This window comes from Pezoporus flaviventris, unplaced genomic scaffold, assembly GCF_033815535.1.
Source record: "Pezoporus flaviventris isolate CSIRO_AGI_PZ_B2104156 unplaced genomic scaffold, CSIRO_AGI_Pfla_v1 ptg000590l, whole genome shotgun sequence".
NCBI classification, from domain to species: domain Eukaryota; kingdom Metazoa; phylum Chordata; class Aves; order Psittaciformes; family Psittacidae; genus Pezoporus; species Pezoporus flaviventris.
Genome location: NW_026893137.1, coordinates 7935 through 33266, shown reverse-complemented (window position 1 = coordinate 33266; position 25332 = coordinate 7935). Strand labels below are relative to the sequence as shown.

General features: G+C 57.5%; 1 protein-coding gene across 1 annotated transcript in view; it reads left to right on the top strand.

Moving 5' to 3' along the window:
* LOC133264068 (WD repeat-containing protein 7-like) overlaps nt 1–24040 on the top strand; it is a 29144-nt gene extending 5104 nt beyond the window's left edge. Inside the window, exons 6-26 of the mRNA XM_061443969.1 lie at nt 2012–2131; nt 2214–2359; nt 2612–2714; nt 3657–3789; nt 3945–4193; nt 8165–8385; nt 8568–8763; nt 8871–9085; nt 10685–11427; nt 11536–11615; nt 13551–13669; nt 13757–13880; nt 14108–14221; nt 16505–16717; nt 17727–17913; nt 19353–19470; nt 19574–19723; nt 19807–19889; nt 20081–20180; nt 20723–20827; nt 23833–24040. Coding sequence (XP_061299953.1) covers nt 2012–2131; nt 2214–2359; nt 2612–2714; nt 3657–3789; nt 3945–4193; nt 8165–8385; nt 8568–8763; nt 8871–9085; nt 10685–11427; nt 11536–11615; nt 13551–13669; nt 13757–13880; nt 14108–14221; nt 16505–16717; nt 17727–17913; nt 19353–19470; nt 19574–19723; nt 19807–19889; nt 20081–20180; nt 20723–20827; nt 23833–24036 — 3723 coding nt within the window. The 3' untranslated portion in view covers nt 24037–24040. The remainder of the gene's footprint in view (nt 1–2011; nt 2132–2213; nt 2360–2611; nt 2715–3656; nt 3790–3944; nt 4194–8164; nt 8386–8567; nt 8764–8870; nt 9086–10684; nt 11428–11535; nt 11616–13550; nt 13670–13756; nt 13881–14107; nt 14222–16504; nt 16718–17726; nt 17914–19352; nt 19471–19573; nt 19724–19806; nt 19890–20080; nt 20181–20722; nt 20828–23832) is intronic.
* The last annotated feature ends 1292 nt before the right edge of the window (nt 24041–25332 follow it).

Below are 25332 nucleotides of genomic sequence, written 5' to 3'. Positions count from 1 at the left end.
CATCCCAAAGGGAGCGCCGCGTCCCAAAGGGAACGCAGCATCCCAAAGGGAACTCAGCATCCCAAAGGGAGCGCAGCATCCCAAAGGGAACGCAGCATCCCAAAGGGACCTCAGCATCCCAACGGGAGAGCCGCATCCCAACGGGACCTCAGCATCCCAACGGGAGCTCCGCATCCCAACGGGAGCTCCGCATCCCAAAGGGACCGCAGCATCCCAAAGGGAGCGCAGCATCCCAACGGGAGCTCCACATCCCAACGGGAGCTCAGCATCCCAACAGGAGCTCCGCATCCCAATGGGAACGCAGCATCCCAACGGGAGCTCCGCATCCCAACGGGAATGCCGCATCCCAACGGGAACGCCGCATCCCAACGGGAGCTCCGCATCCCAACGGGAATGCTGCATCCCAATGGGAATGCCGCATCCCAAAGGGACCTCAGCATCCCAACGGGAGCTCAGCATCCCAACAGGAGCACAGCATCCCAAAGGGACCTCAGCATCCCAAAGGGACCTCAGCATCCCAACGGGAACACAGCATCCCAACGGGAGCTCCGCATCCCAACGGGAGCTCAGCATCCCAACGGGAGCTCCGCATCCCAACGGGAGCTCCTCATCCCAACGGGAGCTCAGCATCCCAACGGGAGCTCCGCATCCCAACGGGATCTCCGCATCCCAACGGGAACACAGCATCCCAACGGGATCTCCGCATCCCAACGGGAGCTCCGCATCCCAACGGGACCTCAGCATCCCAACGGGAGCTCCGCATCCCAACGGGATCTCCGCATCCCAACGGGAACACAGCATCCCAACGGGAACGCCGCATCCCAACGGGAACGCAGCATCCCAAAGGGAATGCTGCATCCCAAAGGGAACTCAGCATCCCAACGGGAACACAGCATCCCAATGGGAGCTCTGCATCCCAACGGGACCTCAGCATCCCAATGGGAGCTCCGCATCCCAACCGGAGCTCCGCATCCCAACGGGAGCTCCGCATCCCAACGGGAGCACAGCATCCCAACGGGAGCTCCGCATCCCAACGGGATCTCCGCATCCCAACGGGAACGCCGCATCCCAACGGGAGCTCCGCATCCCAACGGGAATGCTGCATCCCAATGGGAATGCCGCATCCCAAAGGGACCTCAGCATCCCAACGGGAGCTCCGCATCCCAACGGGAGCACAGCATCCCAAAGGGACCTCAGCATCCCAAAGGGACCTCAGCATCCCAACGGGAGCACAGCATCCCAACGGGAGCTCCGCATCCCAAAGGGACCTCAGCATCCCAACGGGAGCTCAGCATCCCAACGGGTGCTCAGCATCCCAACGGGTGCTCAGCATCCCAAAGGGACCTCAGCATCCCAACGGGAACGCCGCATCCCAACGGGAGCTCCGCATCCCAACGGGAGCTCAGCATCCCAACGGGTGCTCAGCATCCCAAAGGGACCTCAGCATCCCAACGGGAACGCCGCATCCCAACGGGAACGCCGCATCCCAATGGGAGCGCAGCATCCCAAAGGGACCTCAGCATCCCAACGGGAGCACAGCATCCCAACGGGAACGCCGCATCCCAACGGGAACGCCGCATCCCAACGGGATCTCCGCATCCCAAAGGGAGCTCAGCATCCCAACGGGAGCACCGCATCCCAAAGGGAACGCAGCATCCCAAAGGGAATGCAGCATCCCAAAGGGAGCGCAGCATCCCAAAGGGAACGCAGCATCCCAACGGGAGCGCCGCATCCCAATGGGAACGCCGCATCCCGACGGGAGCTCCTCATCCCAACGGGACCTCAGCATCCCAACGGGAACACAGCATCCCAACGGGACCTCAGCTTCCCAACGGGAGCTCCGCATCCCAACGGGAGCACAGCATCCCAAAGGGACCTCAGCATCCCAACGGGAACACAGCATCCCAACGGGAGCTCCGCATCCCAACGGGACCTCAGCATCCCAACGGGAGCTCCGCATCCCGACGGGAGCTCCGCATCCCACGGGATTCCCGTCTCCCGTTGCCCCTAGGAGCCGGCCCCGCTCTCCGAAGAGGAATCCAAGCCCATCTCGTGCCACAACTGCCGGAGCCTCTCCCTGTGTCCCTGGGCTCCCAGCTCCTTGCTCCTGGTGTGCTCCCAGTACTGGCGGGTAAGCGCGGGAGGGAATCCCATGGGATGCTCCGCGCCCTCTTCCCACGGAGCCTCCCGCAGCTCCGTTGTTTCCCCTCTAGGTCCTGGATGCCGGGGATTATTCCCTGCTCTGCTCCGTGCGCAGCGAGAGCCGGCGGGCTTGGAGCGGGGGGGAATTCCTCGCCCCGGATCGGGTCGTTGTATGGACCGAGGAAGGGCAGAGCTTCATCTACGCGCTGCCCAGCAGGTAGGGAATGGGGCGGAATTCCCGGCATTCCGTGCTGCTGGAGGCAGGGCCAAAAGGGAGCCCCCCCGGGAGCGGCGCTTGGGGGCTTTTCCCTCCGGGATGCTGCTTGCCCTTGGAAAAGCGGATCCAGGTGGGAAGGGGGCTCTTCCCGTAGCCTGAGATGGGCTGGAAGGTGCCTCCCGTCCCGCAGCATCCCCACGGGATGAATCCCTTGGGATACACGCCGCTCATCCCCGCTCCTTGTTCTCCCAGCTGCCTGCCCGCCAGCGATTCCTTCCGGCGCGACGTTGGGAAAGGCGTGGAAAACCTCATCCCGCCTTCCTTGATCCGGGTGCTGGAGAGGCCGGAGCAGGAGGTAAAACCCCGTGGATCCCCGGCTGCCGGCCTTTGGAATGGCTTCTGTTCCCTCTAAACCTTTGGGATCTTCCCGTTCCCTTTGGGATCCGGCGTTATCCTTCGGGAAACCCCGTCGTATCCTTTGGGATCCGGTGTTATCCTTCGGGAAACCCCATCGTATCCTTTGTTATCTCCCCGTTCCCTTTGGGATCCGGCGTTATCCTTCGGGAAACCCCATCGTATCCTTTGAGATCTCCCCGTTCCCTTTGGGATATGGCGTTATCCTTCGGGAAACCCCATTGTATCCTTTGGGATCCGGCGTTATCCTTCGGGAAACCCCATCGTATCCTTTGTTATCTCCCCGTTCCCTTTGGGATATGGCGTTATCCTTCGGGAAACCCCATCGCATCCTTTGTTATCTCCCCGTTCCCTTTGGGATCCGGCGTTATCCTTCGGGAAACCCCATCGTATCCTTTGGGATCCGGCGTTATCCTTCGGGAAACCCCGTCATATCCTTTGTTATCTCCCCGTTCCCTTTGGGATCCGGCGTTATCCTTTGGGAAACCCCGTCGTATCCTTTGGGATCCGGCGTTATCCTTCGGGAAACCCCGTCGTATCCTTTGGGATCCGGCGTTATCCTTCGGGAAACCCCGTCGTATCCTTTGGGATCCGGCGTTATCCTTCGGGAAACCCCGTCGTATCCTTTGGGATCCAGTGTTATCCTTTGGGAAACCCCGTCGTATCCTTTGGGATCCGGCGTTATCCTTCGGGAAACCCCGCCGTATCCTTTGTTATCTCCCCGTTCCCTTTGGGATATGGCGTTATCCTTCGGGAAACCCCATCGCATCCTTTGTTATCTCCCCGTTCCCTTTGGGATCCGGCGTTATCCTTCGGGAAACCCCGTCGTATCCCTGTTATCCCATTGGGCCCCATGCTTCCCCTGCCCTCTTGCCTCCAGCAGCTCCTCATCTGCCCCCCCGTGACTCGCTTCTTCTATGGCCGGAAGCCTTGGGCTTCCCAGCTCCTCATCCAAGGCGACTCTTCGGGACGCCTTTCCCTATGGAGCATCCCGGCTAACCCGGAGCAGCCCGAAGGTACCCCGCGGGGAGAAAGGGGGATGCGAGGGCCGGGGAGCCGCCGCTCTCGGATCGGGATCCCTCCTTCCCGTTGAGGCCCAGGAGCATCCCGAGCGGGGCGGAAGGCTCCTAGGGTTTAACCCCTTCTCCCTTCCCCTTTCCCTGTGCTCCAGGCCCGCAGCCGTCGGCGTCCTTATCCCTGCAGGAAGCCTTTGAGGGGCTCGAGCCTGGCCCGGCCGGGATCATCGACCAGCTCAGCTCCGTTCCCAACATCCCGGAGCCCCTCAAGGTGACGGCCAGCGTCTACATCCCCCTCCAGGCCCGCTTGGTGTGCGGCCGCGACGACGGCAGCATCGTCATCGTGCCCGCCACGCAGACGGCAACCGTGCAGCTCCTGCGCGGGGAGCACGCGCTCCGCAGGGGTACGGCCGGCCCCAAGGGTGCCCTAAAGCACCTTGTAGGGGCTAAAGGGGGTTCTGAGCTGGGCATGGACCTAAGGAGACCTTAAAGCAGGGTCTAAAGGGGGTTCTGAGCCGGGCATGGACCTAAGGAGACCTTAAAGCAGGGTCTAAAGGGGGTTCTGAGCTGGGCATGGCCCTAAGGAGACCTTAAAGCAGGGTCTAAAGGGGGTTCTGAGCTGGGCATGGACCTAAGGAGACCTTAAAGCAGGGTCTAAAGGGGGTTCTGAGCTGGGCATGGACCTAAGGAGACCTTAAAGCAGGGGCTAAAGGGGGTTCTGAGCCGGGCATGGACCTAAGGAGACCTTAAAGCAGGGTCTAAAGGGGGTTCTGAGCATGGCATGGACCTAAAGAGACCTTAAAGCAGGGTCTAAAGGTGGTTCTGAGCTGGGCATGGACCTAAGGAGACCTTAAAGCAGGGTCTAAAGGGGGTTCTGAGCCAGGCATGGACCTAAGGAGACCTTAAAGCAGGGTCTAAAGGGGGTTCTGAGCTGGGCATGGACCTAAAGAGACCTTAAAGCAGGGTCTAAAGGGGGTTCTGAGCTGGGCATGGACCTAAAGAGACCTTAAAGCAGGGTCTAAAGGGGGTTCTGAGCTGGGCAGGGACCTAAGGAGACCTTAAAGCAGGGTCTGAAGGGGGTTCTGAGCTGGGCATGGACCTAAGGAGACCTTAAAGCAGGGTCTAAAGGGGGTTCTGAGCTGGGCATGGACCTAAGGAGACCTTAAAGCAGGGTCTAAAGGGGGTTCTGAGCATGGCATGGACCTAATGAGACCTTAAAGCAGGGTCTAAAGGGGGTTCTGAGCATGGCATGGACCTAAGGAGACCTTAAAGCAGGGTCTAAAGGGGGTTCTGAGCTGGGCATGGACCTAAGGAGACCTTAAAGCAGGGTCTAAAGGGGGTTCTGAGCATGGCATGGACCTAAGGAGACCTTAAAGCAGGGTCTAAAGGGGGTTCTGAGCCGGGCATGGACATAAGGAGACCTTAAAGCAGGGTCTAAAGGGGATTCTGAGCATGGCATGGACCTAAGGAGACCTTAAAGCAGGGTCTAAAGGGGGTTCTGAGCCGGGCATGGACATAAGGAGACCTTAAAGGAGGGTCTAAAGGGTTCTGAGCTGGGCATGGACCTAAGGAGACCTTAAAGCAGGGTCTAAAGGGGGTTCTGAGCTGGGCATGGACCTAAGGAGACCTTAAAGCAGGGTCTAAAGGGGGTTCTGAGCTGGGCATGGACCTAAGGAGACCTTAAAGCAGGGTCTAAAGGGGGTTCTGAGCTGGGCATGGACCTAAGGAGACCTTAAAGCAGGGTCTAAAGGGGGTTCTGAGCATGGCATGGACCTAAGGAGACCTTAAAGCAGGGTCTAAAGGGGGTTCTGAGCCGGGCATGGACCTAAGGAGACCTTAAAGCAGGGTCTAAAGGGGGTTCTGAGCATGGCATGGACCTAAAGAGACCTTAAAGCAGGGTCTAAAGGGGGTTCTGAGCATGGCATGGACCTAAGGAGACCTTAAAGCAGGGTCTAAAGGGGGTTCTGAGCTGGGCATGGACCTAAGGAGACCTTAAAGCAGGGTCTAAAGGGGGTTCTGAGCTGGGCATGGCCCTAAGGAGACCTTAAAGCAGGGTCTAAAGGGGGTTCTGAGCCGGGCATGGACCTAAGGAGACCTTAAAGCAGGGTCTAAAGGGGGTTCTGAGCTGGGCATGGACCTAAGGAAACCTTAAAGCAGGGTCTAAAGGGGGTTCTGAGCATGGCATGGGCCTAAGGAGACCTTAAAGCAGGGTCTAAAGGGGGTTCTGAGCTGGACATGGACCTAAGGAGACCTTAAAGCAGGGTCTAAAGGGGGTTCTGAGCTGGACATGGACCTAAGGAGACCTTAAAGCAGGGTCTAAAGGGGGTTCTGAGCATGGCATGGACCTAAGGAGACCTTAAAGCAGGGTCTAAAGGGGGTTCTGAGCTGGGCATGGACCTAAAGAGACCTTAAAGCAGGGTCTAAAGGGGGTTCTGAGCTGGGCATGGGCCTAAGGAGACCTTAAAGCAGGGTCTAAAGGGGGTTCTGAGCCGGGCATGGCCCTAAGGAGACCTTAAAGCAGGGTCTAAAGGGGGTTCTGAGCATGACATGGACCTAAGGAGACCTTAAAGCAGGGTCTAAAGGGGGTTCTGAGCATGGAATGGACCTAAGGAGACCTTAAAGCAGGGTCTAAAGGGGGTTCTGAGCATGGAATGGACCTAAGGAGACCTTAAAGCAGGGTCTAAAGGGGGTTCTGAGCTGGGCATGGGCCTAAGGAGACCTTAAAGCAGGGTCTAAAGGGGGTTCTGAGCTGGGCATGGACCTAAGGAGACCTTAAAGCAGGGTCTAAAGGGGGTTCTGAGCCGGGCATGGACCTAAGGAGACCTTAAAGCAGGGTCTAAAGGGGGTTCTGAGCTGGGCATGGACCTAAAGAGACCTTAAAGCAGGGTCTAAAGGGGGTTCTGAGCATGGCATGGACCTAAGGAGACCTTAAAGCAGGGTCTAAAGGGGGTTCTGAGCCGGGCATGGACCTAAGGAGACCTTAAAGCAGGGTCTAAAGGGGGTTCTGAGCATGGCATGGACCTAAGGAGACCTTAAAGCAGGGTCTAAAGGGGGTTCTGAGCCGTGCATGGGCCTAAGGAGACCTTAAAGCAGGGTCTAAAGGGGGTTCTGAGCTGGGCATGGACCTAAAGAGACCTTAAAGCAGGGTCTAAAGGGGGTTCTGAGCTGGGCATGGACCTAAAGAGACCTTAAAGCAGGGTCTAAAGGGGGTTCTGAGCATGGCATGGCCCTAAGGAGACCTTAAAGCAGGGTCTAAAGGGGGTTCTGAGCTGGGCATGGACCTAAAGAGACCTTAAAGCAGGGTCTAAAGGGGGTTCTGAGCCTGGCATGGCCCTAAGGAGACCTTAAAGCAGGGTCTAAAGGGGGTTCTGAGCATGGCATGGGCCTAAGGAGACCTTAAAGCAGGGTCTAAAGGGGGTTCTGAGCATGGCATGGGCCTAAGGAGACCTTAAAGCAGGGTCTAAAGGGGGTTCTGAGCTGGGCATGGACCTAAAGAGACCTTAAAGCAGGGTCTAAAGGGGGTTCTGAGCCGGGCATGGACCTAAGGAGACCTTAAAGCAGGGTCTAAAGGGGGTTCTGAGCCGGGCATGGACCTAAGGAGACCTTAAAGCAGGGTCTAAAGGGGGTTCTGAGCATGGCATGGACCTAAGGAGACCTTAAAGCAGGGTCTAAAGGGGGTTCTGAGCTGGGCATGGACCTAAGGAGACCTTAAAGCAGGGTCTAAAGGGGGTTCTGAGCATGGCATGGACCTAAGGAGACCTTAAAGCAGGGTCTAAAGGGGGTTCTGAGCTGGGCATGGACCTAAGGAGACCTTAAAGCAGGGTCTAAAGGGGGTTCTGAGCTGGGCATGGCCCTAAGGAGACCTTAAAGCAGGGTCTAAAGGGGGTTCTGAGCTGGGCATGGCCCTAAGGAGACCTTAAAGCAGGGTCTAAAGGGGGTTCTGAGCTGGGCATGGCCATAAGGAGACCTTAAAGCAGGGTCTGAAGGGGGTTCTGAGCCGGGCATGGCCCTAAAGAGACCTTAAAGCAGCTCTTAGGGTCTAAAGGGGGTTCTGAGCGGGGTGGATCCGTGCTTTGGGGAAGGGGATGTCAAGCAGGGCAGGGCTTTAAGGTGGTGGGAGCTCCGTGCCCGTGACGCCTTTAGGATGGCTCTCCAAGGGAGCAGGAGGGGTTGTCGCAACCAGCTCCTCCTTCCACCTCGGGAATGCTCCCACCTCGACGGGGTCGGGAGCAGCTTGGCCTTAGAGGAAGGGGATCCCTATGGGAGCCTTGTGCTGGAAGCTCCATCCTTGCTCTTCCCATCGCAAGGCTTGGAGACCTCTTTTCGCCTCGTTGCAGGTCTTTGATCCCTCTCTTTTGTTCCCTGCTCGCCCCAGGTTGGCCCCCGCACCGCACGCTCCGCGGCCATCGCGCCAGGGTCACCTGCCTGCTGTACCCCCACCAGGTGTCGGCGCGCTACGAGCCCGGCTCCCTGCTCTCGGGGGGGCTGGACTTCGCCGTGATCCTTTGGGATATCTTCTCCGGCGCCATGAAGCATCTCTTCCTGGTGCACGGCGGCGAGATCAACCAGCTCCTGGTGCCCCCCGACGGCTGCAGCGTGAGTTCAATCCCTTGGCAGCGCTGCGAGGAGCCAATACGGATGAGCTTAAAAGAGGAAGGGGGGGGGTTGATCCTTAGGGAAAAGGGGGTGGCGGCCGTTGAGGGTTGCAACCGATGCAATCGTCGGGCGCGGTTCTGGGAATGCCGTCCCCAGCCCGTTCCCGGCTTTCCCCCCCGCAGGCCAGGGTGCAGCAGTGCGTGTGCTCGGTGGCCAGCGACCACTCGGTGGGGCTGCTGAGCCTGCGGGAGAGGAAATGCCTCCTGCTGGCTTCCCGGCACCTCTTCCCAATCCGAGTGATCAAGTGGAGGCCCGCCGAGGACTACCTGGTGGTGGGCTGCGCCGACGGCTCCGTCTACGTCTGGCAGATGGATACAGGTGAAGGCTCCGCCGGGATGCTGAGGGGACGTTGGGAAGCTCGTGTGGGAATGGTTCCTTTGGGACGCTCCCGACGCCTTCACCCCCTCCCATCGGTGCCCCCCCAGGAGCTCTGGACCGTTGCGTGATGGGGATAACGGCGCTGGAGATCCTGACGGCGTGCGACGAGGCCGTGCCGGCCGGCCTGGACGCCCTAGGCCACGCCGCCGTCAACCTCAAGCAGGCCATGACGCGGAGGAGCTTGGCCGCCCTCAAGAACGTGGCCCACCAGAAGCTGCAGACCTTGGCCACCAACCTCCTGGCGCCCGAGGCGGCCGACAAGGTGGGCTGGTTTTCCAGGGAATGATGGATCCTGGGGAGGGGCCTTACCCAAAGCTCCAGGGAAAAGGAGGATCGAAGACGTGAGGAGCTGGGGGTCTTCACCCTCAAACTGGTGGTGTTCACCCTGAAGCTGGTGTTCTTCACCCTAAAACTGCTGTTCTTCACCCTAAAGCTGCTGTTCTTCCCCCAAAACTGGTGTTCGCCCCCCAAAGCTGTTGTTCTTCACCCTAAAGTTGGGGGTCTTCACCCTCAAACTGGTGTTCTTCACCCTAAAGTTGCTGTTCTTCACCCTAAAACTGCTGTTCTTCACCCTAGAGTTGGTGTTCTTCACCCTCAAACTGGTGTTCTTCACCCTCAAACTGGTGTTCTTCACCCTAAAGTTGGTGTTCTTCACCCTAAAGTTGGTGTTCTTCACCCTAAAGCTGCTGTTCTTCACCCTAAAACTGGTGTTCCCCCCCAAAACTGGTGTTCTTCACCCTCAAACTGGTGGTGTTCACCCTGAAGTTGGTGTTCTTCACCCTCAAACTGGTGTTCTTCACCCTAAAGTTGCTGTTCTTCACCCTAAAGTTGGTGTTCTTCACCCTAAAGTTGGTGTTCTTCACCCTAAAGTTGGTGTTCTTCACCCTAAAGCTGCTGTTCTTCACCCTAAAACTGGTGTTCCCCCCCAAAACTGGTGTTCTTCACCCTCAGACTGGTGGTGTTCACCCTAAAGTTGGTGTTCTTCACCCTCAAACTGGTGTTCTTCACCCTAAAGTTGCTGTTCTTCACCCTAAAACTGCTGTTCTTCACCCTAAAGCTGCTGTTCTTCCCCCAAAACTGGTGTTCGCCCCCCAAAGCTGTTGTTCTTCACCCTAAAGCTGGTGTTCTTCACCCTAAAGTTGGTGTTCTTCACCCTAAAGTTGGTGTTCTTCACCCTAAAACTGGTGTTCCCCCCCAAAACTGGTGTTCCTCACCCTCAAACTGGTGGTGTTCACCCTGAAGTTGGTGTTCTTCACCCTCAAACTGGTGTTCTTCACCCTAAAGTTGGTGTTCTTCACCCTAAAGTTGGTGTTCTTCACCCTAAAGCTGCTGTTCTTCACCCTAAAACTGGTGTTCCCCCCCAAAACTGGTGTTCTTCACCCTCAAACTGGTGGTGTTCACCCTAAAGTTGGTGTTCTTCACCCTAAAGTTGGTGTTCTTCACCCTAAAGTTGGTGTTCTTCACCCTAAAACTGGTGTTCCCCCCCAAAACTGGTGTTCCTCACCCTCAAACTGGTGGTGTTCACCCTGAAGTTGGTGTTCTTCACCCTCAAACTGGTGTTCTTCACCCTAAAGTTGGTGTTCTTCACCCTGAAGTTGGTGTTCTTCACCCTCAAACTGGTGTTCTTCACCCTAAAGTTGGTGTTCTTCACCCTCAAGTTGGTGTTCTTCACCCTCAAACTGGTGTTGTTCACCCTAAAGTTGGTGGTCTTCACCCTCTAGTTGGTGCTCTTCACCCTAAAGCTGCTGTTCTTCACCATAAAACTGGTGTTCTTCACCCTCAAACTGGTGTTCCCCCCCCAAAACTGCTGTTCTTCCCCCTAAAGCTCCTCTTCAAGCTCCTTTTCCTGCTTCTTTTCCAGGGGGATTTGCCCAAGTATTCCCCCAATTCCCTGATGGTCCAAGCCCTGAAGACGAGCGGGACGGACGCCGACATCCACGTGCTCTTCTTCGACGTGGAGGCCCTCATCATCCAGCTGCTGAGCGAGGAGGCTTCCCGAGCCAGCAGCAGCACGGCTTCTCCCGAGAGCCATCCCAAAGCTTCCAGCAGCTTGGAGAAGGGAAGTTCCTTCCTGGCGAGCAAGAGAGCCGCCGTCCTCTTCCAGCAGGTCAAGGAGACCATCAAGGAGAACATCAAGGAGCATCTCCTGGATGAGGAGGAGGAAGAGGACGAAGAGTCGCTGAGGCAGAGGAGGAAAGAGGGCGCTCCCGACTATCGCTCCGGGAAATCCAAGCCTTTAACTCTGCTGGAATCCAACCTGACCATGGATACGGCCAAGCTCTTCATGTCCTGCCTCCACGCTTGGGGCCTCAACGCCAGCCTGGATGAGCTGTGCTTGGAACGCTTGGGAATGCTGCGGCCCCACTGCGCCGTGTCCTTCGGGCTCCTCTCCCGTGGGGCCCACATGTCCCTCATGCTGCCCGGTTACAACCAAGCCCTCGGGGATTGCTCCTGGCCTAAAGGGGGCAGCGGGAAGGGCACCTATGGGGTCTCCCGCGCCGTGACCACCCAACACCTCCTCTCCGTCATCTCCTTGGCCAACACGCTCATGGGCATGACCAACGCCACCTTCATCGGCGAGCACATGAAGAAGGGGCCCTCCAGGTAGGGACCTGGATCCCTGGGCTTGGAAGTTGGGAGCTGGAGCTGCTTTTCCCAAGTTTTTCTCCTCTTTTTTTTCCCATGTCCCCCTTCCCATTTTGCCCTTTTTAGGCCTCCCAGACCGGGCCCTGCCGAGAGCTCGCGAGCCAAAGCCCCCCCTGGCCTTGCAGCCCAAGGACACATCAAGCAAGGTAAAAGGGGCTGAGAGGGGTCCGAGAGCCTCGGGAGCAGGTCCCATAGGGGTGCCTTGCCTTGGGTTCGATGAGTAGGGCACCTTCCAATCCCCCCCCTTTCCCGTGTGGAAGCAGCAGAGCCCAGCTCCAAGCCGTTATTCCCAGCTCCTCCGGGCTTCCTTCTCCTCCTTGGAAGCGTTGGGTTTCCTGCCCCACTGCTCCTCTTGCTTTACTCTTGCTGCTCTCCTCACTCTGCCTCTTGTGTTTTCTCTTCTCTTCTCTTCCTTTCCCTGCCCTGGGCAAGGCAACCCCGAAGGTGCTCCCGACGCTGCTCCTCCTCCTTTCCATCCCTCTTTCTTAGTCAACGAAGGTATTCCTTTCCCTCCTCGGTATTCCTTCCCTCCTCGGTATTCCTTCCCTCCTCGGTATTCCTTCCCCCCTCGGTATCCCTTCCCTCCTCGGTATTCCTTCCCTCCTCGGTATTCCTTCCCCCCTCGGTATTCCTTCCCCCCTCGGTATTCCTTCCCTCCTCGGTATTCCTTCCCTCCTCGGTATTCCTTCCCTCCTCGGTATTCCTTCCCCCCTCGGTATTCCTTCCCTCCTCGCTTCCTGCTTCCCACCTACCCCACACCCCCCCGGGAGGGAGGGGACAAAGAAGGGGTTGGTGGGAGAGGAAGAGGAGGAGGAAGGAGGAGATGGCTGTGCCAGGGTGGAAAAGGCTTGGATAGCTTATGTGTGTTGGAGAGCATCGGGGGTAGTGGTGGGGTGCCCATAAGTGGTCCAAATCCCCCTCAATGTAACCCCTTTGTAGCTCTTGGAGGCAGAATGGGGATACTACTACTAGTAGTAAGTATGCTTTGAGTATCTATAGGGGTGCCTAGGAGTAAATCCATTCTACGAGCATCTAAGATGGAAAGAGCTCAGGTTGGAGCCCTGAAGGGGAGCTCTTTAAGGCAGAATGGGGATACTACTACTAGTAGTAAGTATGCTTTGAGTATCCATAGGGGTGCCTAGGAGTAAATCCGTCCTACGAGCATTTAACATGGAAGCAGCTCGGGTTGGAGCCCTGAAGGGAAGCTCTTTAAGGCAGCACGGGGATACTACTACTAGTAGTAAGTATGCTTTGAGTATCCATAGGGGTGCCTAGGAGTAAATCCGTCCTACGAGCATTTAACATGGAAACAGCTCAGGTTGGAGCCCCAAAGGGGAGCTCTTTAAGGTAGAATGGGGATACTACTACTAGTAGTAAGTATGCTTTGAGTATCCATAGGGGTGCCTAGGAGTAAATCCATCCTACAAGCATCTAACATGGAAACAGGCCTGGTTGGAGCCCCAAAGGGGAGCTCTTTAAGGCAGAATGGGGATACTACTACTAGTAGTAAGTATGCTTTGAGTATCTATAGGGGTGCCTAGGAGTAAATCCGTCCTACGAGCATCTAAGATGGAAAGAGCTCAGGTTGGAGCCCTGAAGGGGAGCTCTTTAAGGCAGAACGGGGATACTACTACTAGTAGTAAGTATGCTTTGAGTATCCATAGGGGTGCCTAGGAGTAAATCCATCCTCCAAGCCTCTACCATGGAAACAGGCCTGGTGGCACCCCCCCAGCATCTAGGCTTGGCCTAGGGGCGGAGTAAGCGCGTTGCAGGCAGGTTGAGGGGGCAAGCAGGGCCTCCAAGCCCCTTCCAACACGACGTAGGCAGGCCCCGAGTCGGCCTCCATCCCAACCCTTCCCACCTCTCATTCCCAAGAGGAATAAGACCGGGATAAGCCGAGCAGGCTAGGATGGGATGCTTTCCTCCTCAAACCTTACTCCCCCCCCTCCCCGACCAATGGAATCCAATGGCTTTGGGAGGTGGGATGGAAGGGGGGGGGGTGTGTGTCCGTCCATCCCTCCGTCCCCACCCCGCTTCCCCGCTGATCCCGAGGCTTTTCCTTTGGGACGGGCGGCGGGCAGGATGGAGCCAGCTGGCCGCCATGCACTGCGTCATGCTGCCCGAGCTGCTGGGCCTGGAGCGCTTCCGCCCTCCGCTCCTGGAGATGCTGGCGCGGCGCTGGCAGGATCGCTGCTTGGAGGTGATCATTGCCCCTTCCCCTCTTCCCTAATCCCATGGGATTTGCCTTGGGAACGAAGGGGATGCTGCTTCCTTTGCCCCCCTCCAGGTGAGAGAGGCAGCCCAAGCCCTGCTGCTCGCCGAGCTGCGCCGCATGGAACAGGCCGGGAGGAAGGAAACCATCGACGCTTGGGCTCCCTACCTGCCCCACTACATGGACAGCGTTCTGTCCCGTGAGTCGGCCGCTGGGAAGTGGGAAAATCCCATGGGAAGAGCCCCCGTCCCCCCTGGGAAAAGGCCTCGGATGCATCCCCCTTTCCCCTAGGAGCCCGCCGAGGTGGCCTGGCCCATAAGACGCGGTCCCTGCCGCCAAGGGGCGTGATCGCGGATCCCGCTGGAAAAGCGGGATTTGGGGAAGGAAGGAAGGGCTTTTCCCATTGGTTTTCCTCGGTTCTTGCAGCCGGAGTAAGCTCGGAAGCCCCCCAGCCCGGCAGCGCCAGCCCGGAGCCCTCGGGAGCAGAAAGCAAGGCGCAGGAGGAGGAGCACGACCTGGCTGACGACGACATTCCAGCAGGTGGGAGGAGAATGGGATCCCCGATGGAATGGGATGGGCTCGGAAACGGGCCTCCAAGGCTCGTTCCCAACGTTGTGCTCCAAGGGATCCTAAGGAAGCCGCGCGATTCCTAGCGGGAGCGAGCTCGCGGTGCCAAGGGGAAAATCCCTTGGGATTAGAGCCCAGCATCCTCCGGCTTTCGGCTCTTCCTGCTGCTTGGCCTGCACAGCACTGCTGGTACCCAGGGGCCAGGCGGGCTTTTCCCGGCATTCCCTTCATCCATGGGTTTCAAGGATCGCTCGGGCATCGGTATTCCCGAGGGAGTCGGAACGGAGGGGAAAGACTTTGGGATGCCGGGCATGGAAAAGGCTCCCTGGAGAGCTCAGAGCAGTGCCTAAAGGTGCTGTGGGAAACCTGGAATCCGGGTTTTAGAGGCGGGATTTAGGGCTGGGAATGCCACTCGGCATCCCTTGGGCTCATCCCCATCCAGGGCATCCTTGCTCCGTCCCCTCTGGGCCACAAGAGGGAGCGGTGGGTGTGGGAATGAGCCATGGATTTGGGATTTTCCTGCATTCCCAGCCCCCCCCGCAGGGCTTTTGTCCTTCCCCTTCTCTTTTCCACTTGGAGCTCTTGGAAATCCTTACTTTTCCAATGGGAATGGGGGTGGTGAACCATCCGGTCAGGGGGCAGCGCCGTGCTGATCCCGCAGGAAAAGCTCCTTCCATAGAGCTGATCCCAGCCTTAAAAGCTCCCCCGGGGGGGGGGCAGTTTGGAGAGCATCCTGAGGGTTAATGATGGCATTCCAGAGGCATTCCAGGCAAAAGGTGTCCTGGAATGGCGGAGAGGGAGACGGGGTTTGGAGCCAGCCTGCTCTAGTGCTAAGGTCTTTCCCAATCCAAAGCGTTCCGGGAGGCAGGAAGCGGAAGGATGCATCCTTTGGGATGCAGTGAAGGGTTAACGTGGCTCAGGAGGCGGGATACAGGGAGCCCGGAGCAGGATTCCTCCTGTCATTCCCTAGCACAGGCACCTAGGTGGAATCCATATGGATAGCTGTTCTGTAGGGATAATAGGTGTGGATATCCATTCTACAGGGATAATAGGTATGGATATCCATTCTGTATGGATAATAGATACGGATATCCATTCTATATGGATAATAGATAGGGATATCCATTCTATATGGATAATAGATAGGGATATCCATTCTATATGGATAATACATATGGATATGGATAATAGGTATGGATAGCCATTCTACATGGATAATAGATATGGATATCCATTCCATATGGATAATAGACATGGATATCCGTTCTGTATGGATAATAGATATGGATATCCATTCCATATGGATAATAGATAGGGATATCCATTCTATATGGATAATAGATAGGGATATCCATTCTATATGGATAATACATATGGATATGGATAATAGGTATGGATAGCCATTCTACATGGATAATAGATATGGATATCCATTCCATATGGATAATAGACATGGATATCCGTTCTGTATGGATAATAGATATGGATATCCATTCCATATGGATAATAGGTAGGGATATCCATTCTCTATGGATAATAGCTATGGATATCCGTTCCATATGGATAATAGACATGGATATCCATTCCATATGGATAATAGATAGGGATATCCATTCTATATGGATAATAGATAGGGATATCCATTCTATATGGATAATACATATGGATATGGATAATAGGTATGGATATCCATTCTATATGGATAATAGATAGGGATATCCATTCCATATGGATAATAGATAGGGATATCCATTCTATATGGATAATAGATAGGGATATCCATTCTATATGGATAATAGATATGGATATCCATTCCATATGGATAATAGATGTGGATATCTGTTCTATATGGATAATAGATATGGATATCCATTCCTTATGGATAATAGATATGGATATCCATTCTATATGGATAATAGATGTGGATAGCCATTCTCTATGGATAATAGATAGGGATATCCATTCTCTATGGATAATAGCTATGGATATCCGTTCTATATGGATAATAGGTATGGATATCTGTTCCATATTGGATAATAGATGTGGATATCCGTTCTGTATGGATAACAGGTATGTGTACGTATATAATCCATAGGGCTAGCTCCTCCTAGGATGGGAATGGGGATGCTGGAGGAGCAGCTCCCATGTCCCCGCATTCCCATCCCTTCCCCGCGTGTCAGCGTTGCTCCAGCCCGGAATTCCACGGCTTTTCCCATGTGCCGCGGCTCTCCCTTCCCAACATCCATCCCCTTGCAGGTTGCCTGCCCCAGCTCAAGAAGGCTTCCCCGTCCTACGAGGAGAGGAGGAAGCAAGCCACAGCCATCGTCCTGCTGGGAGTCATCGGAGCCGAGTTCGGAGCCGAGATTGAACCCCCCAAGCTCCTGCCGCGGCCCCGCAGCTCCAGCCAGATTCCCGAAGGATTTGGTTTGACCAGCGGAGGAGCCAACTATTCCCTGGCGAGGCACACGTGTGAGGATCCCAAAGCTTCCGGGGAAAAGGGGCAATTCCCCTCTGGTTTCCTAGGTGGGAAAGGATGGAGAGCGTGGATCGGAGCCCTGTGGTGTGTCTGCCTCTCTGCAGTGAGGTGGGATCCATTCTGTTCCGCGGTTTAGATCCCGGTTATCCCAGTTGGAGGAGTTGGACTGCCTGGCAGCCGTCCTTTTCCCCATGCCTGGAATTGCCTTAGGGCTCCCCAGGGTCATCCCAAATCTGCTTGGGAGGGAGCAGGGAGGCAGAAAGGCAAGAGGAGGATGCTCCTCAGAGGGCATTGAGCTGCCTGCTCTCCCGATGGAACACGTGATCCCGTTAAATCCCACTGTTTGATCCCATGATGGACCGCGCTCCCAACGCAGCTGCTTCCAGAGAATCCAGCAGCGTTCCATCCCAAGGCACCCAGTGTTCCATCGCCCTCCCCAGGTCAACCTGGTCCGCGTGCTTTCCTGAAGGAATTCGGTGGGAGGTGCACAGGATCCATGGGGTTAAGCTAGGAGAAGGGAGATTTGGATGGGATCAAGGCAGGAGAAGGGAGATTTGGATGGGATCAAGGCAGGAGAAGGGAGATTTGGATGGGATTAAGGCAGGAAAAGGGAGATTTGGTTGGGATTAAGGCAGGAGAAGGGAGATTTGGATGGGATTAAGGCAGGAGAAGGGAGATTTGGTTGGGATTAAGGCAGGAGAAGGGAGATTTGGATGGGGTTAAGGCAGGAGAAGGGAGATTTGGATGGGATTAAGGCAGGAGAAGGGAGATTTGGATGGGGTTAAGGCAGGAGAAGGGAGATTTGGATGGGATTAAGGCAGGAGAAGGGAGATTTGGATGGGATTAAGGCAGGAGAAGGCATTCCTCTTCATCCTCACCGTAGCGCGGAGAATCCCTAGGGAGAAGGAGCTGCCGTTGGCCCTCCGGGATGTCAACGGCCCTTGGCAGCCCGAGCCCATCCCGTAGGCGATTCCCATACGGATTCCCTCCCTGTTATCCCAGGCAAGGCTCTGACCTTCCTGCTGCTGCAGGCGCCCAGCGCCCGCCTGCCGGCGCACAGCACCATCCGCCGCAGCGCCATCGACCTCATCGGCCGCGGCTTCACCGTCTGGGAGCCCTACATGGACGTGTCGGCCGTGCTCATGGGGCTGCTGGAGCTCTGCGCCGAGGCCGACAAGCTCTTGGCCAAGTAGGTGGGGCCCGCGCTTCCCGACGTTGGGAATACGGGATATACGGGCCGGGAGAGGGGCCCGCGTCGCCCCTGGCAACGGGGTAGGGCTTGGGTACCAAGCATCGCATCCAACGTGGCCTTGAAGGATGAAGCATCTCCTTCCAACCCATTCCAACGTCCCCTACCCCTCATAGGGATGCGCTTCCCCAAATCCCATCCCCTGACCTTCATCCTCATCCTCTTCCTCAGCATCACCCCTGGTGCTGCTGGTCCAGCGCTTGGGTACCAACCATCACCTCCAACCCGGCCTTGAAGGATGAAGCATCTCCTTCCAACCCATTCCAATGTCCCATACCCTTCATAGGGATGCACTTCCCCAAATCCCATCCCCTGACCTTCATCCTCATCCTCTTCCTCAGCATCACCCCTGGTGCTGCTGCTCCAGCGCTTGGGTACCAAGCATCACCTCCAACGTGGCCTTGAAGGATGAAGCATCTCCTTCCAACCCATTCCAACGTCCCCTACCCCTCATAGGGATGCACTTCCCAAGATCCCATCCCCTGACCTTCATCCTCATCCTCTTCCTCAGCATCACCCCTGGTGTTGCTGGTCCAGCGCTTGGGTACCAAGCATCACCTCCAACCTAGCCTTGAAGGATGAAGCATCTCCTTCCAACCCATTCCAACGTCCCATACCCCTCATAGGGATGCGCTTCCCAAGATCCCATCCCCTGACCTTCATCCTCATCCTCTTCCTCAGCATCACCCCTGGTGCTGCTGGTCCAGCGCTTGGGTACCAACCATCACCCATCGCATCCAACCCGGCCTTGAAGGTTGAAGCATCTCCTTCCAACCCATTCCAATGTCCCATACCCCTTGTTGGGATGCGCTTCCCAAGATCCCATCCCCTGACCTTCATCCTCATCCTCTTCCTCAGCATCACCCCTGGTGCTGCTGGTCCAGCGCTTGGGTACCAAGCATCGCATCCAACGTGGCCTTGAAGGATGAAGCATCTCCTTCCAACCCATTCCAACGTCCCATACCCCTCATAGGGATGCGCTTCCCAAGATCCCATCCCCTGACCTTCATCCTCATCCTCTTCCTCAGCATCACCCCTGGTGCTGCTGGTCCAGCGCTTGGGTACCAACCATCACCCATCGCATCCAACCCGGCCTTGAAGGTTGAAGCATCTCCTTCCAACCCATTCCAATGTCCCATACCCCTTGTTGGGATGCGCTTCCCAAGATCCCATCCCCTGACCTTCATCCTCATCCTCTTCCTCAGCATCACCCCTGGTGCTGCTGCTCCAGCGCTTGGGTACCAAGCATCACCTCCAACCTAGCCTTGAAGGATGAAGCATCTCCTTCCAACCCATTCCAACGTCCCCTACCCCTCATAGGGATGCGCTTCCCAGTATCCCATCCCCTGACCTTCATCCTCTTCCCCCCTCTTCCTCAGCATCACCCCGGGGCTGCCCCTGAGCCCGCCCGCCGACTCGGCCCGCTCGGCGCGCCACGCTCTGGCCCTCATCGCCACGGCGCGGCCCCCGGCCTTCATCACCACCATCGCCAAGGAGGTGAGGGGATGGAGCCCCTTCCCCCCGCCACCCCCTTTTCCGATGGGAATCCCCGCTCCGCCATCCCGCGGGGATCCCGCTCGGATCCGCTCCCCTCTCGTAGGTGCACAGGCACACGGCCCTGGCTGCCAACACTCAATCCCAGCCGAACATCCACACTTCCACCCTGGCCAGGGCCAAAGGGGAGATCCTGCGTGTCCTGGAGATCCTCATCGAGAAGATGCCCGGCGACGTGGTGGAGCTGCTGGTGGAGGTGAGCGTTCCCGGCGGGATAACGCCCTGGGAGCGCCCTTTATTCCCGGGAGCCGGGCAATGAGGCGGCCTCGTCCCTCGCAGGTGATGGACATCATCATGTATTGCCTCGAAGGGGCCTTAGGCAAGAAGAAAGGCCTTCAGGAATGCTTCCCGGCCATCTGCAGGTGAGCCGTTCCCTCGGGAATGCCGACGCTGCTCCGATGGGATTAGGGACAGCCGGGTTAAATGGGGCTGGGAGCAAGCAGGGTGGCCCCTTTGGGAAGGGGGGCAGCTTTCAGCTGGCTCCCATCCCAAAGCAAGCTGGGATTCCTGGAGTCTCCCGCAGGCAATTCCCATTGTTCCGCCTTCCTGCTAGGTTCTACATGGTGAGCTACTACGAGCGGAGCCACCGGGTCGCCGTGGGAGCCCGCCACGGCTCCGTGGCCCTCTATGACATCCGCACCGGGAAGTGCCAGGTAACCCGTGGAATTCCAGGCCTTTCTCCCTGGAAGTGAATGGGAAGAGCCGCCCTTAGGGAAGCGCGGTGGGAGCTCGCCGTTCGCATCCGCGGGGAACGCTGCGTGCCTCTTCTGCGGCCTCATTTTCCAAAGAGATCCCGCTTTTAGGTCTTCCTTTTCCACATCCATCTCCTTCCCGATGCTCGGCATCCAACAAGGCTGGGATTCATCTGGTTTCCAGCTGTTTTCCAAGCTCCGTGCCCTTCCCATGGAAGCATGGATTTGCCCTGCACCCAGGAGCACCCAGGGCCTCGCTCTGCAGCTCCCCATTGCCTCCAGCTCCTGCTATCCCACAGCAGCATTCCCAAGCCAACGCTTCCTGCTCCAGGGCTCTGGAAGGCCTTGGATGGGGCTGGAGAGGACAGGGGTGTTAAATGGGGGGGGCCCTACAGTGCCTGGGGGCCATAGAGAGGTCCCCGTTGCTGTTTTCCATAGGGATGTGCTCCAAAGGAGCCTTCCAGCGCCGGACGGCATTCCTTGTTCTTTCCTTCTCTTCCCAGACTATCCATGGCCACAAAGGGCCCATAACCGCAGTGGCTTTCGCTCCCGATGGAAGGTACCTGGCCACCTACTCCAACTCCGACAGCCACCTCTGCTTCTGGCAGGTAAGGGGGGATCCATCCGGGTGGCCATGGAGATCCACAGCAGGGAGAGATGGGAGCGGGTCCGGGATGGAGATGGGAGCGGGTCCGGGATGGAGATGGGAGCGGGTCCAGGATGGAGATGGGAGCGGGTCCAGGATGGAGATGGGAGCGGGTCCGGGATGGAGATGGGAGCGGGTCCAGGATGGAGATGGGAGCGGGTCCAGGATGGAGATGGGAGCGGGTCCAGGATGGAGATGGGAGCGGGTCCGGGATGGAGATGGGAGCGGGTCCGGGATGGAGATGGGAGCGGGTCCGGGATGGAGATGGGAGCGGGTCCAGGATGGAGATGGGAGCGGGTCCGAGATGGAGATGGGAGCGGGTCCAGGATGGAGATGGGAGCGGGTCCAGGATGGAGATGGGAGCGGGTCCGGGATGGAGATGGGAGCGGGTCCAGGATGGAGATGGGAGCGGGTCCAGGATGGAGATGGGAGCGGGTCCGAGATGGAGATGGGAACGGGTCCGGGATGGAGATGGGAGCGGGTCCGGGATGGAGATGGGAGCGGGTCCGGGATGGAGATGGGAGCGGGTCCAGGATGGAGATGGGAGCGGGTCCGAGATGGAGATGGGAACGGGTCCGGGATGGAGATGGGAGCGGGTCCGGGATGGAGATGGGAGCGGGTCCGGGATGGAGATGGGAGCAGCTCCATGTTGGAGATGGGACTCGCTCCATGTTGGAGATGGGAGCAGGTCCAGGATGGACATGGGAGCAGCTCCGTGTTGGAGATGGGAGCAGCTCCATGTTGGAGATGGGAGCAGCTCCATGTTGGAGACGGGAGCAGCTCCATGTTGGAGATGGGACTCGCTCCATGTTGGAGATGGGAGCAGGTCCAGGATGGACATGGGAGCAGCTCCGTGTTGGAGATGGGAGCAGCTCCATGTTGGAGATGGGAGCAGCTCCATGTTGGAGACGGGAGCAGCTCCATGTTGGAGATGGGACTCGCTCCATGTTGGAGATGGGAGCAGGTCCAGGATGGACATGGGAGCAGCTCCATGTTGGAGATGGGAGCAGCTCCATGTTGGAGATGGGACTTGCTCCATGTTGGAGATGGGAGCAGCTCCATGTTGGAGATGGGAGCAGCTCCATGTTGGAGATGGGAGCAGCTCCATGTTGGAGATGGGAGCAGGTCCAGGTTGGAGACGGGAGCAGCTCCATGTTGGAGACGGGAGCAGCTCCATGTTGGAGATGGGACTTGCTCCATGTTGGAGATGGGAGCAGCTCCATGTTGGAGACGGGAGCAGCTCCATGTTGGAGATGGGACTTGCTCCATGTTGGAGATGGGAGCAGCTCCATGTTGGAGATGGGACTTGCTCCATGTTGGAGACGGGAGCAGCTCCATGTTGGAGACGGGAGCAGCTCCATGTTGGAGACGGGAGCAGCTCCATGTTGGAGACGGGAGCAGCTCCATGTTGGAGACGGGAGCAGCTCCATGTTGGAGACGGGAGCAGCTCCCTGTTGGAGACAGGAGCAGCTCCATGTTGGAGATGGGACTTGCTCCATGTTGGAGATGGGACTTGCTCCATGTTGGAGACGGGAGCAGCTCCATGTTGGAGACGGGAGCAGCTCCGTGTTGGAGATTGGAGCAGCTCCATGTTGGAGATGGGACTTGCTCCATGTTGGAGATGGGACTTGCTCCATGTTGGAGATGGGAGCAGCTCCATGTTGGAGATGGGACTTGCTCCATGTTGGAGACGGGAGCAGCTCCATGTTGGAGATGGGACTTGCTCCATGTTGGAGACGGGAGCAGCTCCATGTTGGAGATGGGACTTGCTCCATGTTGGAGACGGGAGCAGCTCCATGTTGGAGACGGGAGCAGCTCCATGTTGGAGATGGGAGCAGCTCCATGTTGGAGATGGGACTTGCTCCATGTTGGAGACGGGAGCAGCTCCATGTTGGAGACGGGAGCAGCTCCATGTTGGAGATGGGAGCAGCTCCATGTTGGAGACGGGAGCAGCTCCATGTTGGAGACGGGAGCAGCTCCATGTTGGAGATGGGAGCAGCTCCATGTTGGAGATGGGAGCAGCTCCATGTTGGAGACCGGAGCAGCTCCATGTTGGAGATGGGACTTGCTCCATGTTGGAGACGGGAGCAGCTCCATGTTGGAGATGGGAGCAGCTCCATGTTGGAGATGGGACTTGCTCCATGTTGGAGACGGGAGCAGCTCCATGTTGGAGATGGGACTTGCTCCATGTTGGAGACGGGAGCAGCTCCATGTTGGAGATGGGACTTGCTCCATGTTGGAGACGGGAGCAGCTCCATGTTGGAGACGGGAGCAGCTCCATGTTGGAGATGGGAGCAGCTCCATGTTGGAGATGGGACTTGCTCCATGTTGGAGACGGGAGCAGCTCCATGTTGGAGACGGGAGCAGCTCCATGTTGGAGATGGGAGCAGCTCCATGTTGGAGACGGGAGCAGCTCCATGTTGGAGACGGGAGCAGCTCCATGTTGGAGACGGGACTTGCTCCATGTTGGAGATGGGAGCAGCTCCATGTTGGAGATGGGAGCAGCTCCATGTTGGAGACGGGAGCAGCTCCATGTTGGAGACGGGAGCAGCTCCATGTTGGAGATGGGAGCAGCTCCATGTTGGAGATGGGAGCAGCTCCATGTTGGAGACCGGAGCAGCTCCATGTTGGAGATGGGACTTGCTCCATGTTGGAGACGGGAGCAGCTCCATGTTGGAGATGGGAGCAGCTCCATGTTGGAGATGGGACTTGCTCCATGTTGGAGACGGGAGCAGCTCCATGTTGGAGATGGGACTTGCTCCATGTTGGAGACGGGAGCAGCTCCATGTTGAAGATGGGAGCAGCTCCATGTTGGAGACGGGAGCAGCTCCATGTTGGAGATGGGAGCAGCTCCATGTTGGAGACGGGAGCAGCTCCATGTTGGAGATGGGAGCAGCTCCATGTTGGCGACGGGAGCAGCTCCCTGTTGGAGCTGAGGACATCCGGCCGCCATGGCTCTCCTTGCAGATGAACACATCCCTGTTGGGAAGCATTGGAATGCTGAACTCGGCCCCCCAGCTCCGCTGCATCAAAACCTACCAGGTCCCCCCGGTGCAGCCGGCCTCGCCGGGCTCCCACACCGCCCTCAAGCTGGCCCGCCTCATCTGGACTTCCAATAGGAACGTCATCCTCATGGCGCACGACGGCAAGGAGCATCGCTTCATGGTCTGAGGTAACCCCCCCCCACCGCCATTCCTGATGGATCTCCAGCCTTCCCGACGCTCCCAAACGCCTCCCGGTGTTCCCGTTGCAGGCGGACGCCTGGGCGCCGCGCTCCTTGGGATGGCGAAGCTCATCCCAACGTGTTTCCCAGCTGCGTTTCCTCGGGAGCCTCTTCCCCTTTCCGGGCGCTCGGGAATGATGGGATGGGAAGAGCTTGCCTTGGATGCGCCCATCCAAAGGGGGATATTCCCTCTCCGGAGACTCTTTGGCGATATTCCTTCCGAAATCCCTCAAAGGTGGGGAGGGGAAAAAGAAGGAATATTTGTGTCTCCGGGTGTTTTCCCAGGTAGTGGTTGGAGCACAGAGCCAAGGGCTGAGCCTGGAAGCAGCAGGGAAGTGGTTGGAATGGCTCCAGGGAAGCGCTTCGCTTCCATCGGGATGATCCCGGTTCCGTTGAGGCGGGGCTGGGGTCTTCTCCTCCCGTCGCTCCCGGCTTCCCGTGGATCGCTCCAGGTTTAGGACTATGGAAGACCCTTCCTTAAAGCTGGGAAAACTCCTGGAATTCCGGCGTTGTCTCCATGAGCAAGGCAAAAAAGCTCCTTGGAAGACCCCAACTCCATGAGCTTCCGTTGGTTTGGCATTCCCGAGCTTCTCCCGTTGCTCCCTCCCTCGTCGGCGTCGGGAAGCGCCTCCCGAGTTCCATAGGGAAGGAAGGAAACCCGTTGGGAATGCTTTAGCACCGCCTGCCAGCAAGCTGGATCCTTCCTCCGGCAGGGATATCCATGGAGCATCCCTATAGGAGACTCTTCCCCACATCCCCCTATTCATGTCTATGGTGTGGGGCCAGATCCGTGTTATCCCCTCTGAGCTCCCCCCCCGCCCCTGCATCCATGCAAAAAAGCTGGAATTCCCTGTAGGGAAGCATGCCTCACGGTAGGTACCCGGTGCCCATCCCGGTGGCATCCGGGCTGGAGCTGCTTCCCCGTGCTGTTCCCTATGGTGTTCCCAGTGCTTCCAGGCCCATCCCGGTGGCATCCGGGCTGGAGCTGCCTTCCCCGTGCTGTTCCCTATGGTGTTCCCAGTGCTTCCAGGCGCATCCCGGTGTAACCCTGTAGTAAAGCGCTCGCTTCCGAGGGCACGGAGGGAGGGAGGTTCCAAGATGTGGGAATGCTCCTCCGGCCCCATCCGCTCTTCCTGCCTGTGTCTGGATCTCGGGGGGGGGGAAATAAAAGCTGCATGTGTGGGGCAAACGTTGCCTTCGTGTTATTCCCGCTGGAAAAGGGGCCTGGCGCCTCCTCTCTTCCC